General features: G+C 58.2%; 1 protein-coding gene across 2 annotated transcripts in view; it reads right to left on the minus strand.

The window, feature by feature from the left end:
* Positions 1-1,196: 1,196 nt before the first annotated feature.
* The window catches only part of AFAP1 (actin filament associated protein 1), an 85,606-nt gene continuing 71,461 nt past the window's right edge, over positions 1,197-15,341 (minus strand). For both annotated transcript variants that reach the window (XM_021677704.1, XM_044912783.1), the window contains 5 exons: positions 14,813-14,927; positions 11,474-11,638; positions 9,677-9,867; positions 6,736-6,897; positions 1,197-5,285 (listed from right to left, as the gene is read on the minus strand). In XM_021677704.1, the coding sequence (XP_021533379.1) occupies positions 5,259-5,285; positions 6,736-6,897; positions 9,677-9,867; positions 11,474-11,638; positions 14,813-14,927 (660 nt within the window). In that variant the 3' untranslated portion in view covers positions 1,197-5,258. The remainder of the gene's footprint in view (positions 5,286-6,735; positions 6,898-9,676; positions 9,868-11,473; positions 11,639-14,812; positions 14,928-15,341) is intronic.

A 15,341-nucleotide genomic window follows, 5' to 3' on the forward strand; every position in this document is an offset into this window, starting at 1 on the left:
CTCTAGGATGGATGGAGAAGGCCCCCGCCCGCTTCCCTTCACCATCTGTGATGTGCCCAGCCCTGCCCCCCACCACAGGGAGACAGAATTCGGGGTGAGGGGGTCCCACAGGGCCATCTGGCCCTAGACCCCGGAAGGTGGGTCTGGGTGGGCACTCGGTCACCCAGACATCCCTACGTCCCCCGCAGACACACCTTGCCCCGGGATCAGACCTGGCCTCTCCCGCTGGATAACCAGGGAGTCCTGCAGACCTCGGTCCAGTGGGCCCACTCCGATCTCCCCACCCACACGGCACTCGCCAAGGGCCACTCCTCCGTGTGTTCTGGCCGACGCCAGGCCAGCCCAGTGGCTCGGGCCGGATCCTGCCTGTGCAAGCTCCTTCAGCTGGGACGGGCCAAGGAGGGCCCTGGGGGAAGGGCCAGCCCCCTGGGGCTGGGGGGTGCTCGCTCGGCTCAGACTGGGCATGTGCCTCTCTGGACGCCCGCAAGTGTGGCCGCAGGGGCCTGCCATGGCTGTCACTCTGACCCATTCTGGTCCCAGCCGGCAGCGGTCTTCCCCAAACCAGAGCTCGGCCATCCCATGCACACGAGGAGCCCCGGACGCGGGCCCTCCAGTCTGACCCCAGCTGCTCATCCAAACTCACCTCCGCCGCTCGCGGCCCGTGTTCCGGCTTCGCCCCAGCGGCCCTGGTCCTCAGCCTCCACCCCCCCTCTGCTCCTACCGTTGCCCGCCTTGCTCTGCTCCCTGCTGAACTCCTGTTCCAGCCCGTGACTCGCTCCAGGCCCCCGCTCCTGCACGGCCCACCCACCCGTCCTGAGGGCGGCTGCATCTTCCCCCGGGGTACGGATGTCTCCACGCGGGCCTGCGCTCCCGGGGGGCGCCTGAGAGCGAGTCCCATCTGATTCACGCCTGTCTCCAGCACCTGGCCCGGAGCCTGGCCCTCAGCAGGTGCGCGGACATTTCTTACATTGAATATTCGGGTCCGTGGACTAAAAGCCACCGGAAAACACAGTAGCTGAGGCTCTTTGGTGGAAGAAGATCCTTGCTCAGAGAAACAAAGCACAGCCCCCACCTCCTCCCTCACCTGCTCCTTCTTAACCTCCCGTCCCCGCCCCCGGGGTAGGTGACCTCAACAATGTGCCCCCACTCAGCAGAAAGTAAGGCCAGAGGCAGCAAGACAGGAGGCCTGCTGGAAGCATACAGCTTTATTGAGAACACACAAACGAGGCACGCCGGGGGGGGGGCGCCAGTCCGCGGGCTACACCGCGTCAAACAGTAGAAAAATCCGTTAGTAAAGCAGAAAATTCAGGTGCAGTGACTACAACATGGAGCAAAACGCCTGAAAACTGGTATTTCCGTTGGAAGTTTCCTTTGATAAAAGTTCCCTATGAATTAAATATGTTGAGAAACAGAGTGAAAATATATTTACAGTCCTTTAAAACGGGCACCACCAACATAATTAAAAAAAAATCTTTGCTGTTTCTTGCTTGTTTCTTTCAAAGAGAATTTTAAATACAAGTTTCGTTTTTTAAAAATACAGTAAGGAAATAATTACAATCTTAATATGAAAACACTTTACAACTTAGAGCCGTGGTCAATGAGTGCTAAATATCTATAATTTAAAAGTTGGTGTTAAAATTTAAAGTCACTGTTTCTTTTCTTGTTAGAAAACCAGATACAAAGATTATCTTATTAAAAACACCTTTGGTCCCTAAGAATCGCGATCTGATGATCCCATGTCGGAAAGGCCTTCCCCGGCCACACCCCGGTCACAGGTCACAGCCAGGAACACCTGCCGGAGCGGGAGGGAGGGAGGGAGGCAGCCCGCGCAGCCCGGGGCCTTGGCGGGAGATGAGCTGCCTGCAGGGGGCGCTCGCGGGGGAGGCTGCGCCCACCGCGGGCCACGGGGTACAGTTTACCTTCATGTATTCACAGTATCAACCCAGCCATGAGCCAGCAGTGACAACAGCAACAAAATAAGAGTAAGAATGATTCTCTTTAAAATGATGCCTCGGATTTGAAAAATTTCCCGGTAAAAAATTATTTTAGAAAAAAAAAAAAAAAACGAGGAAGGCAACAGTTTAACATCTGAGCGATGCCACCTTGCCGAGCCGGGGGCGGTGGACACTGCAGCCGGCCCGGGAGAGGCCGCCTGGGAGGGGCGTGCGGGCTGGGCCGCAGGGGTCTTCGCTGGCGCCAGGGGACCCGCTCCGGGCACCCACCCCGCTGCCCACCCTCCGGAGGGCCCGTCGCAGGACTGGGCGAGCAAACCCAGAGCACCGCCTGCTGTGAGGCCGCGCCCTTCCCGAGAGCGAGCCGGCAACCCCCGGGCCGCCCCAGACTCACGCCGGGCCCCTTGCAGACCCTCACACACTTTGCAGAAGGCGGCACATCTCCAACCTGAGTGGTTTGGGGTTTCTGGAACTCGGACAGTTGAGGTGAATGAGGAGACGATCAGGTTTGGCAACACCGAGGTGTGCGAACCGGGGGGACAGGATGGGTTTACGGCATGGCGTATGCACGGTCACCCAGAGAAGACTCTGGAAAGATCCACGCCCATCTGGACCCTTCACCAGACCCACACTGGTTGCTAGGCGGTGGAACCATCTGGAAGTCCGGCGAGGGCGGGGCTGGCTGGTCTGATGCGCACAGAGGGCCTTGCCCCACCCCCTACTGACTCTGAAGAGGGGCAAAGTGACCGCTTCCCCCGTCCCATGCTGCAGGTGACACAGCGAGCCCGTAGCCACCATTTTGTTTCTGTGCAAGAGGTTGGTGAGTGACTTTAAAACATTATCAACACACAAAACTGGAGGGGATCTGAAGGTTGATGACAGCTGATCAAATACGGCGGAGGCAGAGCCCCGGGGCTGGTGCTGGGGCAGATGTGGCCCCCGGGAGTGGCCACCACGCTCCTCCACTTGGGGTCAGCATCCTGTCACGGCCGGGCCAGCGCTCGGCGAACAGGTGACCCCTCGAAGGGAATGGCACTCCTCCCCCTGGGGTGGCCTCCCGCGGCTGCCGGGCGGGGAGCTTCGGGGCCGTGAAAGGACATCGTCGCCCGAACCCCGACAAGACGTCTCATGTGTGTGTCTATTATGTACAGATATAAATTAAAAACTCTATTTATTGAACATATACAAATAAATAACTTATTTTGAAGCAAATCCTTTCACCTAACTTTCTGATCAAATCTAAGACACCGAGGGGAACACATAACATCGTGGGAGCCCCCGGGTGGCGGCCCCGCCCTCCGCGCGACCCGCTGCCGATGGCTCGGTGGAACCAGCAGGATCCGTCTAAGCTTGCGACCCTCTTTCAAGGGCTGATGGTGAGGAAAGCGAATGTGAAACCTGGGGCCTTTAGACATGGAACGTGTACGCCCGGAGTCTGAGGACCAGGGTCCAAATCCCGGCTCCCACAAACCCACGGGGTGAGGGTCCCCGAGCTGCCTGGGGTCTCCCCGGCTGTGCGGGGCCGCAGTCAGGGGCACGGGCCGCTCACGTTTTCCCTAACAGTCGAAACCTGCTAGCTGCTTGGGCCAAGTTGGCTGTCAAGCAGGGTGACCCGAGCGCCTCACTTTGAGAAACCTTATTGGACCAGAAGGCAGCAAAAATCTACAGTGGATCAAACTGTTTCCTTTTACAGAAAATCAGCTTCGTAGAATGCAAGGCGGCCGAGCTTCCCACACAGACAACAGGACAGGACTCCTCCCGACAGCACCAGGAAGATGGGCCCGGAGGCTCTGGGGGGCGTCCTCCCTCCATTTCCTGGGGGTGCTAACGTGGGAGGGGGGCCCGCGTCTCTGCTGGGCTCCGCTCCAGCCCCCGCCCCCTGCTGGAAACTGTCCCCTGCGCAGGAGGCTGCTCACCCTCTCTACAGCCAAAATCACACGCGGCCACGTGGGCCCCGAGGGCCCTGACTGACGCTGGTTGACTCCATGCCTAAGGAAGGCCTGCAGGAGAGGGGCCGAGCCCAGGAGGGACTCTGGAGGCGTGCCAGGGGAAAGCACGGAGACCGTTTCTCGCCTTCTATCCCTATAGTTGGTAGGGAAGCTTCTGGATGAAAGGCTCGCACCACTAGGCTCCTGCATCTCAGCAGGAGGCGCCCCCCACACGTGTGTGCCTTGTGCCCCTGAATCCGTCTGCAGAGGGACCCTGGCGTGACCGACTCTCATGTCATCTGGGGTTGCATCTCCCCATAGCTGAGAATCCCTGAGAGGGTCCCTCTGGAGGCCCAGCAGAGTTAGGGTGCGGAGACCCGGCCTCGGCACGCCGGCCTGGGAGCAGCCCTGGTGTACTCGCGCTCCGGGCCTGGCTTTGCAGGCGGGGGACGGGGGCCCGGGGAGCGACTGGAAGCTCTTGTCCTGCTCGGGATGCTATGGTTCTGTGGCCGAGCGACTTCCAGAACCTGCTTCCCTCTCTGGGGATGGGCCCTCCTGTGAGTGGAAGTCGCACCGTCATCCGGTGAGGCCACCCATGCTCTGCAGGTCACCTGCAGGTTCTGAGGGGCAGGTGGGGTCGGGAACACTGGGGAAGGGGAGGTGGGGACATACACTAGTGAAGCAGCAGAAACACTCTGCCGCCTTTCAAAAGCAGTACAAATAATAAAATATGATACAGAATCTCTGAAAAACCCTTAGAGCTAAGTGCAACACACGCTAAAAAAGAGAAGTTTTTAAAAAGTGTAAAAAGAATGGCAGCTTTTCACGTCATGGTGACAAAAGCATTTGTCCAGAGAAAAGACAGTTAAAAGGTAACAGATGCTTCACAGCTCGGGTTTCTCACGCGCCCGCCTCTGGTGACGTGGGGGACGGGCACGTGGGGAGGGAATGCCGAGACACAAGGAGGGTGAGCTGCTCGGGACCCCGGCCCTCTCTGCAGATGGGCAGGGGGCCCCAGGGCCTGCGAGGGGCCTCAGCGGGGGGCACGGGCCGGTCACCTGCAGTCCGGGGGCGGGGACGGGGGGACACTGGGGAAAGCACTCACTGAGCTCGGTAAAAAGATGCAGCTTCTCATCTGCCAAAGGACTCCTCTACCTCCCTTTCTGCTCCTCAACAGAGAGAGGTGGAAACCCAAGTGTTACAAGTGAATTTCTTTAGAGGGGACAAGTACAGGAGCAAGAAGACACGTGGGAGGGTCTGGGCGCTGGTGGTGTCGGGGCTCAGTCACAAACCCTGGCGTCCTGCGTGGTGGCCACGCGGGCAGAGCTTCCTGCGGCGGTGGCGGCGGCGCCTGCGAGCAGGGCGTCCTGTCGTCCCTCTACGTCCCGTTCTTCAGCTCCCATTCCTAAGTATGGCAAGAGGAAAGGCATGGGTCAAAGCGCAAGGTGCCAGGAGACAGGGCTGCACCCGTGGGCCGTGTGCGAACTGGTACGGCGGCCGCTCGGAAGTCTGGGAATCACCATCTGAGCCGGGCATTAGATCAACGAGGGGACCATTGTCCCAGAGCCGAGAGGCCAAGCCCCGCCCCTGCCCCCAGCCGCGAGTCCCATCACTGTTCTCAGGAGTCCCTTCCTGAGGCTGTGGGCACGGTTCCTGGACCCGCAAGCAGGGACGGCTAGGTCCCTCTGGGAGTGTGGCTGGCCTCGGCGTCGCCGTGCATGAGCCTGCCGAGACCCCGCACCCCGCGTTTATCACAGAGAAGTGGCAGGAGCTGCAGTCCCCAAGCCGGTGGCCGCCGAGCACCCGCGGGACACACAGCTCGTGCAGGGGCTGCAGCAGCTGAACCGTAGGTCTGACTTGACAGGAAAGAGACCAAGTAAGTGAGACGCTTTTCCTGCCCTTCTCATCTGCAAACAGTCAGGGGGACTGCACTGACAGCTCCAGCCCAAGACTCCGACAGGCAATACGCGTCCCCCTCACGTGTGCTAATAGGTACAGGCCCAGAATGCCCCACGCCTGCCAAGAAAAGGAACAGAAATACGCGGCAGCCCGTCCTTCCCCAATTGCAATTGCCAATACACGCGGGCTTCAAGCGCGTGCCGGGGAGGACACGAGGTCTCGGATGCGTCTGCAGCCACGGCCTCCAGGGCCACCCCGAGAGCACGCCAGGGCGCTGCGGGGCTGCCGGTCACTGTGCTCCCCGACAGAGGCCACCTCTGTGAGAACCACAGACTTCTAGCCAGTTTGGACCCGGTTCTGAAGCGCTCCGGGAACAAAGGTAACGACAGCCACGCAGGGCCCAGAGGCAGTGGAGGGAGGCCGCCCGCCCCCATACCCATCAGAGCAAATTAAATTCATCTGATGAATTAATTCTTCCAAAGTGTGACTTTTCTGTATGACATGCTTGCAGTTACTACCGTCAAGTGTTTGCTTTGATAACTATAAATGGTTTTTAAGTTTTTGGAGCGCTTTAAGTTCTACATCAAAGCTTGTCAGGGCCGATCCCATGCGGAGCCTGGAGACCACAGGGGCCCGGGGGGGTCATCGTGCGCCCCCAACACCACTGACAAGGCGGGGGGCAGCACTGGCTGGAGGAGAGTCTAGGCCTGGACTCTCTGTGAAGAACCCCACTCCAGCAAGGAAAACCCAGGTGCGCCCAGAGCTGCTGCTTCTGACACCGCCTGGTAAGTGCCTTGCCGTGAGGTTCCGGGCTTTTCGCCTTTGAAAACGAGGCCCCCTGAAGGAGGCTGGGACTGTGGGGACCTGGGAGACAGCACACGGCATCTCCCCTGTCCCTCCCACGGTGGCCAGTCTGCCGCAGGGCAGGTGTCCCCACCGCGGGACAGCGAGCTCACCTTGGCCTTCCGCAGTACGTGCCCCCGGCAGGGGGAGCCGCCCGCCGGCTGGCTCTTCCTCAGCACGGCCGCACTGTTCACTGGCACCGGGCCCTCGGCATCGCTGGTCTCGCAGCTGGACATGGGTGAGCTCTCCAGAGTCCGATGCCTAAAAACTGGAGACTGTCGATGCAGAGAGAAGACCCCGTGTGAGGTGTGGTCTCCAGGCCCGCGGCGTGTCCCAACGGGACAACTGCTCATTTTAAAGAAAACACACGGGTTTGGGGAACAGGCAAGAACGGTAACAATAATGACCCCACGTGGTCAGCACAGGTTCTGGGAGCACCTTCTACTGGTCGGTGACAGACTGGACGGCTAGTGGTGCCGCGGGGTGGGTAGGGGGCCCCGCCCTGTCCCCTTGCACCCTCTGCACCCTGCTTTGTGCCCACAAAGAGCTCTATGTCTGCAGCCGCCCTCGACCACCGGGCAGCACAAGTCTCTGGGCCCGTGGCCCGCGCAGCGTGGCCCCAGCCCGACGATCCTGAGGCTCCCAGCCGTCTGCAGCACATGCGGGGCCCGGAGGCCAAAGGAAGACATTTTCTGAAGACTTGAAGTGGAGCGAAAAGGCCCACCCCGGCCCCCCCAGGAAGGTGCAGGCTCCCGCGCAGGCAAGAGCACTGGCAGTGAGCCGGGCCGCCCGATGAGGCCCCGGGACCACACTCGCTGCACAGCGTGTGACCCGGAGACGCGGGTTGGGTTGTATGGCGCACCGTTGAGCAGAACATGACAGTGGGTCACTTAGGGCCCCTACCGGGGGCTGCTGACCCTGAACACCAAGCAGCCAGCTTCACCCATGTTCTGGTTTACTGGGAAATGCTTCTGGGAGGGAGCGCGGGGCGGAGCTGCTGGCAGGAAGGAGAGACCTCCTCTCCCTCTCTGGCAGAGGCCGCGCTGGGTCCGCGAGGCAGCGCGTCCCGATGAGCCACGTTCCGGGGATGAGGTCTAGGCGGGAAGTGCAGGGAGCTGCCCGTTCCAGGACAGAAGATGGCAACGCAAGTCCCAGGAGGGCCCTCCCACGAGAGGGAGCCGCCAGGCCCCACGGTCTGGGTGGGGAGGCTCAAATAGACCCGTCCTAAGCCTTCGGAAGGACAAGCTTGGCTATTTGGGCCAAAAGAGAGAAGACCTGACAAGTGGGACCCAAGATGGGGACCTTGGGGGATACGGAGTCACCCCTGGAAAGAGGGGACCCCCGAGGGAATGTGGGGTCATCACTAGAAAGGGGGACCCCCGGGAGGATGTGGGTCACCACTAGAGAGAGGGGACCCCCGGGGGGATGCGGGGTCACCAGATGAAGAAAGTAGGTAGCTTGGAGAGATGCCTGAAATCGGAGACAGGGGTGAAGGAGGGGATTTGTAGTTTGGAGGTGACCTTAGGGAAAGACGGTTCAGCGAGTGGAGGAGAGAGCAGGTGAACAGGACACTGTGGGAACTGACAACAATCTTAAAAGATTAATTCGGAAGGGGAGGGGTAGAAGGTAGGAGGGCGGCTGCCGGGGGTTGGGGGCGGGGCCAGAGTCCAAAGAATGGGTAAGGGCTCAGAAGGGAAAGAGTGGGGAGGAGAGCCTGGGATGGCAGGAGACCCCCAGGGGGTGGTGCGGCCACCCCTGCAGGAGGCCAGGGCCCGTGGGGTCCACAAGCCCATGTACCTCCAGCACAAGCCCCACCTCCAGTTACAGCGGACCTCACTGTGCCCAGTCCTGTGCAAGCAGGATGCGGAAACGCCGGGGGGCCAGCCCTTGCACGCCGGCTCCCGGCACACCTGCCCACCCTGCGCCCCGATCTCACAGCGGGAATCCACGTGGACACTCACGTAACCTGCGGCCTCCTCCCTTGCCAGAGTACAAGCTCCACGAGGGTGCCCTGTGCCCGGGAGAGTGCCCCTCACCCCACAGGTGCACGGCCTGGGTACGTATGCATAAGTTGTTGAATGAACAAACGAATGAATACACGAGCTAACAAATCCACGGATGATGAACCCACACGTCTTCGGCCAGACACTGTGCCAGGAGCTGTTACAGATGCAACAATGTCATTATCCCCATTTTGCAGATGACCAAGCGAGGCCTCGGGAAGGGAGGTGACCCCAAACCCTGCCTATCTGACCCCCGAGCCTGCTTTCCTACAGGCTGTGGCTTGTGTTCCAGGGTCTGGTTCTTGCTGCTAGATCCAGCTCTGCCAGGCGACGGCTGACTCTTCAACGTCGAGGGATGGCCGGTGGAGAGGGACAGGGGTTGGAGTTCCTGAGCGGGACAGGTGTAAGGCGGGTGGCAGGATTTCAGGGAGGTGGGGGCGGAGGGCTGCGGGGTGTCCCTGAGACCAAGCCTGCGTCCAGGGCTGCCCGGCTGGCCGCTGTGTTTAGGTGGCTTCCCATCACTTCTCTGGGCCTCCGCCTCCTGGTTTGTAAGATGGAAGCGGTGACATGTGACTCCCCAGGCCCCAGGGACTGTGATAGCATTGCCACGAGCGAAGGACAGCAGTAACTTCTCAGTGACCGTTAGTCCAACGAGAGTGAAGGTTAAGTCACTGCAGGTGGTAATTCGTGCTGGAAAGTGATTCCCCCTTGTTCTGTGAGATCCGAGGGGGAGGCCGTGTTTCCTGCCTGTGTTTCCCGGCCCCTGGCAGGGTTCCCAGGACGTGCTGCACGTCTCAATAAAATCGGCTACATTGGATTAAGGTCTCTAGCTAATGAACTGGAATTGAATCAGGACATGTTTCAAAAGGGATAAGAAGAGCTGTGCCTCTGATCAGCGGATCGGAGGAGGGAAGGGAAACGGGCTCATGTGCCCACCATCGTTGCATGCACGGAGAGAAGCAAATGAGGCGTCGGCCGCTCAGAACACAGCCAAGAGTGCATCCGAGGCCGACATGTGGCTGGGTATTTGCTGGGCGGGCGCAGACCTTACCTGCGGGCTCGACGTCCCCGACCTGGGCTCGATGGCCAGCCCCAGGGTGACCCCGCCAGCCAGGGCCTTCTTCAGGCTCTCCGTGACCTCCGTCAGCTCGAGCTCTAGGTTGACGCGCTCTGCCTCCTTCTGCTTACACTCCTCCTCCAGCCTCTTCAGCTTGTCTTCCAGAACCACCTGGGTCTTCCTGCCTGAAACCCCGCAGACACACTGTCGCTGCAGCCGTGGGCAAGGGTCTCGGGACGGAGGACACACACTGGGCCCCCTCACAGGACCCCCGCGGAACTCTCTGGCTTGAGCGGCCCTGACCTGGGCCCTTTCTACAAAACTCAAGTTCAGCTGTTCTTTACAAGAGCTGAGGCCCTTTCTGACCACTCCGCTCTCCCTCAGCTGGAAGACGACCTGGAAGCCGGAGCCCTTGATTCTCACAAATCCCAGAATTCTAGGCCCGGACCTCCATACGCTCACCTGAACACACGGACTCTAACTAGATGGCCTGCAGAGGCGCTGGGGACTTGAGAAGTCTGGCTATTTTCCTGTTCTGATGTTCCCACCCGCTATTCCTGAGTCTTCTCTCTCTCGCCCGTAGTCGACTACAATAAGCTTGCACCCCCAGGGCTCCACAGCACACTCACTGCATGCCTTTTATTTGAAATGTGTTTCAGTGACGCAAGGAGGCAGGTCATGTACCCGCTGCACATGCAGGAAGACGGATTCCGAGGGGTCGCCTGACTTCCGTGCGTGGCCCTGGCCTCTAATGCTCACAGCATAGGAGCTGGTCTAACCTCTCTGCATCTTCGCTATCCTGCAAACTTGAAACAGAAGAAGGAAGAAACCCTCCTTCTGTCTTGTTGGCCTGGAAGGTCCCTAACTCGGCCTTTGGTCCCCCTGCGGGTGGCCGGACACCACGTCCCGTCCCTCCTATGGGTTATCTCCCACCCACTCAGCCTATACCTAACCTCCCACACTTCAAACTCCAAAAGCAGTTCCTGTCATAAAAGTCACTGAGGTGCAAAGTCCGGAAGGACCGGAAGCACTGACGGACTGTTTCTGGTGCAGGCGCACCAACTCCTCCTTCCTGGTCCTCTGCACCCCTCTGAGGCCTGCCTAATCCAAGCCTGAAGAGTGGGTCTTGCCCAGGATAAGAGCCAGTCTTGAGCTAAGGTGACTACATCAAACAGGTCCATCCCCAGAACCAGGAATCACATCCCCAGCTCCTGCCGGCAAGAACAAACAAGCCTGAGCCAGAGACACCCCTCTGGTCCCGACTCGGTTCTCCGACGGCTGCCTTCGGTCAGACTTCCGCTTTGAGAGTGTCTCTGCTAACCTGGCCTATTTCCCCACTCCCTTCCAAGAATTCAGACACTGTCCCTTCTCGGGGCTCGGAGGGCTCCTTCTGCCCTGCAGAGACCTCTTACCTGGGCTCCTGAATCTTACTGTCCCTGTGGACTGTCCTCCTGCCAACAAGCCCCCAGCTGCTTCATCAGACACATGACCTGAAACTCCTGAGCATCTCTGTGCTGACACCTGAGGCTGGGACGGCTCCCAGGACCGCCAGCTCCACGAGCAGGCGAGCAGGCTGAGGGGCAGTCCCGGCCTCCTCTTGCCTGTTCCACGGTCCCCCCGCGTGGCACCTGCCCCGGGCTTACCCGCAGTGCTTCCAAACGATAAGCAGCACCACACGGGGAGATGCAGTCTTATTGAGGTGAGAGGCCGTGGGCAGAATGGGAGGAAATCGAGGCGCTAACCCAAGGAGGTACCCAGGCCGGCTGGAAGCGCAGCCCCCCACCCCCGTACCAGCGTTCACTTCAATGGCGGCTCTCAGGTCTCTCCTCTCTTTCCGGAGCTGGGCCAGCCTGTTCCGCAGGGTCTCCTTCCGCTTTAGCAGCTCCTCTTCTTTACCCTGCAACCGCTTGGCGTCGGCTTCAACCCGGTTCTTGCCATATTTGTACTGGTCAGCATCTTAGGGGGGAAAAAAGCAGCAAAAGAAAATTAGGTTTAACCACATAACAGGCTAATTCATAAAGCCTGTTTAAAATCAGCCAGTGCAGAGAAAGAAACTCTAATCTGGTTATTTCACTAGTTCAGTAAGAAAAAGAACAGGACCAGTTTGAACAGAGTAGAAAGGTGAGTAGTTCAAATTTCCCAGTGCAGTTAAGAAAATGAGAATAGAACATGAGGACGTCCCTTTAACTCCCTGTCCTCTGAGGCAGTGGGGCTGGGATGAGCACCCTATCATCAACATCGAGGGTCACCTCTTTCTCTGTTATTTTTCAGAACGCTTCGGTAACACGACCACCCCGGAGCCCGGTGCCCACGCAGTCTGGCTCTGGCCGACCTGACGGCAGCTCTGCTCTGTCCCCTGTGCCGCGGTCGGTGCCCGCCAGCAGCGAGCGCTCAGACATCCACTGAGTGAGCGAGTGAAGAACGGAGAGCTCGTGGAGTCCTCGCAGGGTGGCGTCCGGGCCCGACCGGCTGGGTCAGAGCCCCAGCTCGCCACGTCGGCCGCGTGACCTGCAGCAAGGCCCCTCGCCTCTCTGTGCCTCAGTTCCCTCACCTGTTACGCGGTCATTCTCAGGGCTGTGACGAGGGTCAACTTAGTGTTTACGAAGCACTCGGAGACAAGCACAAGATGGGGATGCCGCCGCTGCTCATTAAATAAAAGGAATGAGTGAAGAAGAGGAAACCAGTCCTCAGGAAACCCCTCTGAGATTTGGCCAGTGTCACACCACTAATTGATGTCACCTTAAAATCCCCACCCCAAGCTCCTCTCCTCTAATTATGTTGGCCTCTTGATAATACTAAGTTAGAAGGACCCTCTCTGGAAAAAGACCTTGAAGAGATGAAGACGTCACAGGCGTGACGGAGGCCCACCGATTTCAGAGCTTCCACTGGGCAGAAGCGTGGGGTGAGGGTTCCCAGTGGAGGCGTGGGCCAGGCAGGCAGCCATGGCTCTGGGCCGGCAGCTAATCTCCTGAGCCTCAGCTTCACCCTTTATAAAGCAGAAGTGGGAAGGCCTACCTTGAGGTTTAAAGAAATGTGCTATTTGTACCTAAAACCCATCTCAGAAACCATGTGATGCCTGGGGCAGGGTGGACCCTCCCTGGCAGCTCTAATCACTGTCGGTGACAGCTGAGTCCCCAGAGCCCTGTCCACTCAGAGACCACGGCCAGCCACTTCCAGCACCCGTCCTAGATGAAGTCACCGAATCCCGCAAGGCAAACCGTCACGATGGCGATGCAACCGTGTTTATGAAGGCAGGTGCAAAATCTTCTGTCCCCAGTGCACCTCCCTTCACTAAAAACAAACAGAAAATGCACACACAGAGCATGATGTTAAAAGGATCCCAGCGTGGGGATAACAAAAGGAACAATTTGAAACAAAAACACTGCTATTAGCGGCCAGGGTAAGGATATGTTCCATAGACGATGTCCAAAACCTGTTCACCTCTTTCTGATTGGAGATGCTTTCCCAATAAACCTGTATGTAATAACCTATAAATATCCACATCTTTTAGTCCCCATGCAGTCAAGCCCATCCAGTCTACAATGCAACTGGTTGAATTCAGCAAAAACACAGAATGCAATTATTTTTCTCTTTTGTCACCATTAGATGTCACCAAAGTTAATAAAGATTCCCTATAGAAGGTCTCATGAAATAAAGGAATAAATCACCTAGGAAATGAAATGAGCACAGTAGCTGGGAGAGAAGCTATGGAGAAGAGATCCCGTGAGGTTCGGGTTCTGTGTAGCAGAGCTTTTGGGCACGAGCTCTTTCCTTACCCCACCCGGCCCTCCCCAAACGCATGGCACTAAAATTTTAAGTGACTATAAATATACCCAATTGCATCAGGGAAATAAGATTTGCCAGTAAGATGAGGTCAAAGTAAGTCATCACAAAGTAAGTGATCCAACTAGCTTCCGATCTGTCTGCATGAAATGCATGTTTGAGGACGAGGGAAGTGTAAATAAGCGCATGGACGGAATACAGGTTCCCTCGGGGCGGAGGTCCAAGGCTCGCCCGTGCGTGTGGCCAAGGAAAAGGCCGGCCTCTCCATCCCCATGTGCTCTCAAACTGAATGCCCATCACGGTACCAGCGGGCCAGTAAGTCAAGGAGGGGTGACTGACTGCAGCCAGCTGGCTGGCCTCATCTTCACTGACGCGGAGACTGGTCTACCAGCGACATGCCGCCAGATTCAGGAAGTGTAGACACGACTTCCCCAGAGATCCTATCAAACCCCATCACCGGAGTCTAACTCACATCCTCCTCCCAACCCACGTAGGAGCTCCCAAACCTCATAAAGGCCTGCGGATCTACCTTCTCCGTGAGCCCAAAGCAGCTCGACGCCAACGGCCCGCCTGCCTGCGCAGCCCGAGCGGTAAGCTGAGCGCCTCACGCAGGGTCCGAGCTGCCCGGCCGGCCGAACGACCGGGCCCCGCCACCGGGGCTGAAGCAAACACGCCTGCGTGCAGGGCTGTCACCTAACACGAACCCATCTGTGGGGCAGGAAGGGCACCAGGCGCTCACTCGGGCGGGCCGCGTCCTCACTTGCGTCTTGCTGCTTCTCTGCTCAGCCCCCTGCCGGACTCGGGGCGTGAAGCCGGGTCATCCCTCCGGTTCCGTCACCGGCCGGCTGTGAGGCACGGGGGTACCTCGGCCTCTCAGAGAGGATTTCTGCCCTTGCACGATGGGGCAGGGGATAACACCTGCCTGCTCACGAGGCTGGAGAAGGAACAGGAGCCTGTCCAGATCAGCTCGCAGACCACAAGGCGCGGCAGGATCGCACGCCCCTTCTCGACCCTTACGCTGCTCTTGTGCTTGGAGGCCCATGTGGCGCCTCGATTCCTCCAGTCCCAGAAACCACAGCAGCCACTTGTCTACACCTCCCACACGGGGAGCTGAGCTTAGAGCGTTTACACGGCTCAACAGAAGTCACTAAGTCCCCAACAGATCAGGGACCCGAAGCCCCAGGCCCCCTGCACCTTTATACAATGGTCATAAAGGCTGGGTTAAAAACCGTCATCCTTCTTCAATCCGGCAAGGAGGGAGGGTGATGATGAAGAGTCCCCTCTGACGGCCTCACCTCTGCAAACCACGCCTGAAACCAGAGCCAAGAAGCTGAGCGATAAACTTACTTGAAGATGTTCGCTTCACGCCGGCTGCCGAATCCACCTTTTTTTGCTGGCTGCTCAGAGTCTTCCCTTTTCCCGGAACCCCATTGGAAGCTACTGGGGGCTTTTTACCCTTCAACTGTTGAAATAAACACGTAAGAAAATTAAAAACCAAACAATAATTAAAAAAAAAAAAACCTTTCTTTTTTTCAGTAAATTGTCTCAGTCCCTGAGTCTTTCATATAACTAGCACACACAGGAAAAATGAAGGGAGTAGGAAACCAGCCTGGTTTCCAAACACTGAGCTGCCGTGGTTTTGCTGCGCAGGTTAGGCAGGTCTAGCACTGAGGTCCAAGGTAGGTGGAACGTGGACGTCTCCAGTTGGGATGCAATAAAAGTTATATAGATTTCCATCGGGAGATCATAAATGCTCACCAAGAAACTGGCACAGGCAGTTGGGTATCCAAGAGCATTTGGCTGAGATTAGTAAAAGTCTGTGTTTCTAAAAGTGAACAGCTTTTCTTTCCAGGGGATGCTCTTTAGGGGAGCGGCA

This window comes from Neomonachus schauinslandi, chromosome 2 (assembly GCF_002201575.2).
Source record: "Neomonachus schauinslandi chromosome 2, ASM220157v2, whole genome shotgun sequence".
Lineage (NCBI taxonomy): Eukaryota > Metazoa > Chordata > Mammalia > Carnivora > Phocidae > Neomonachus > Neomonachus schauinslandi.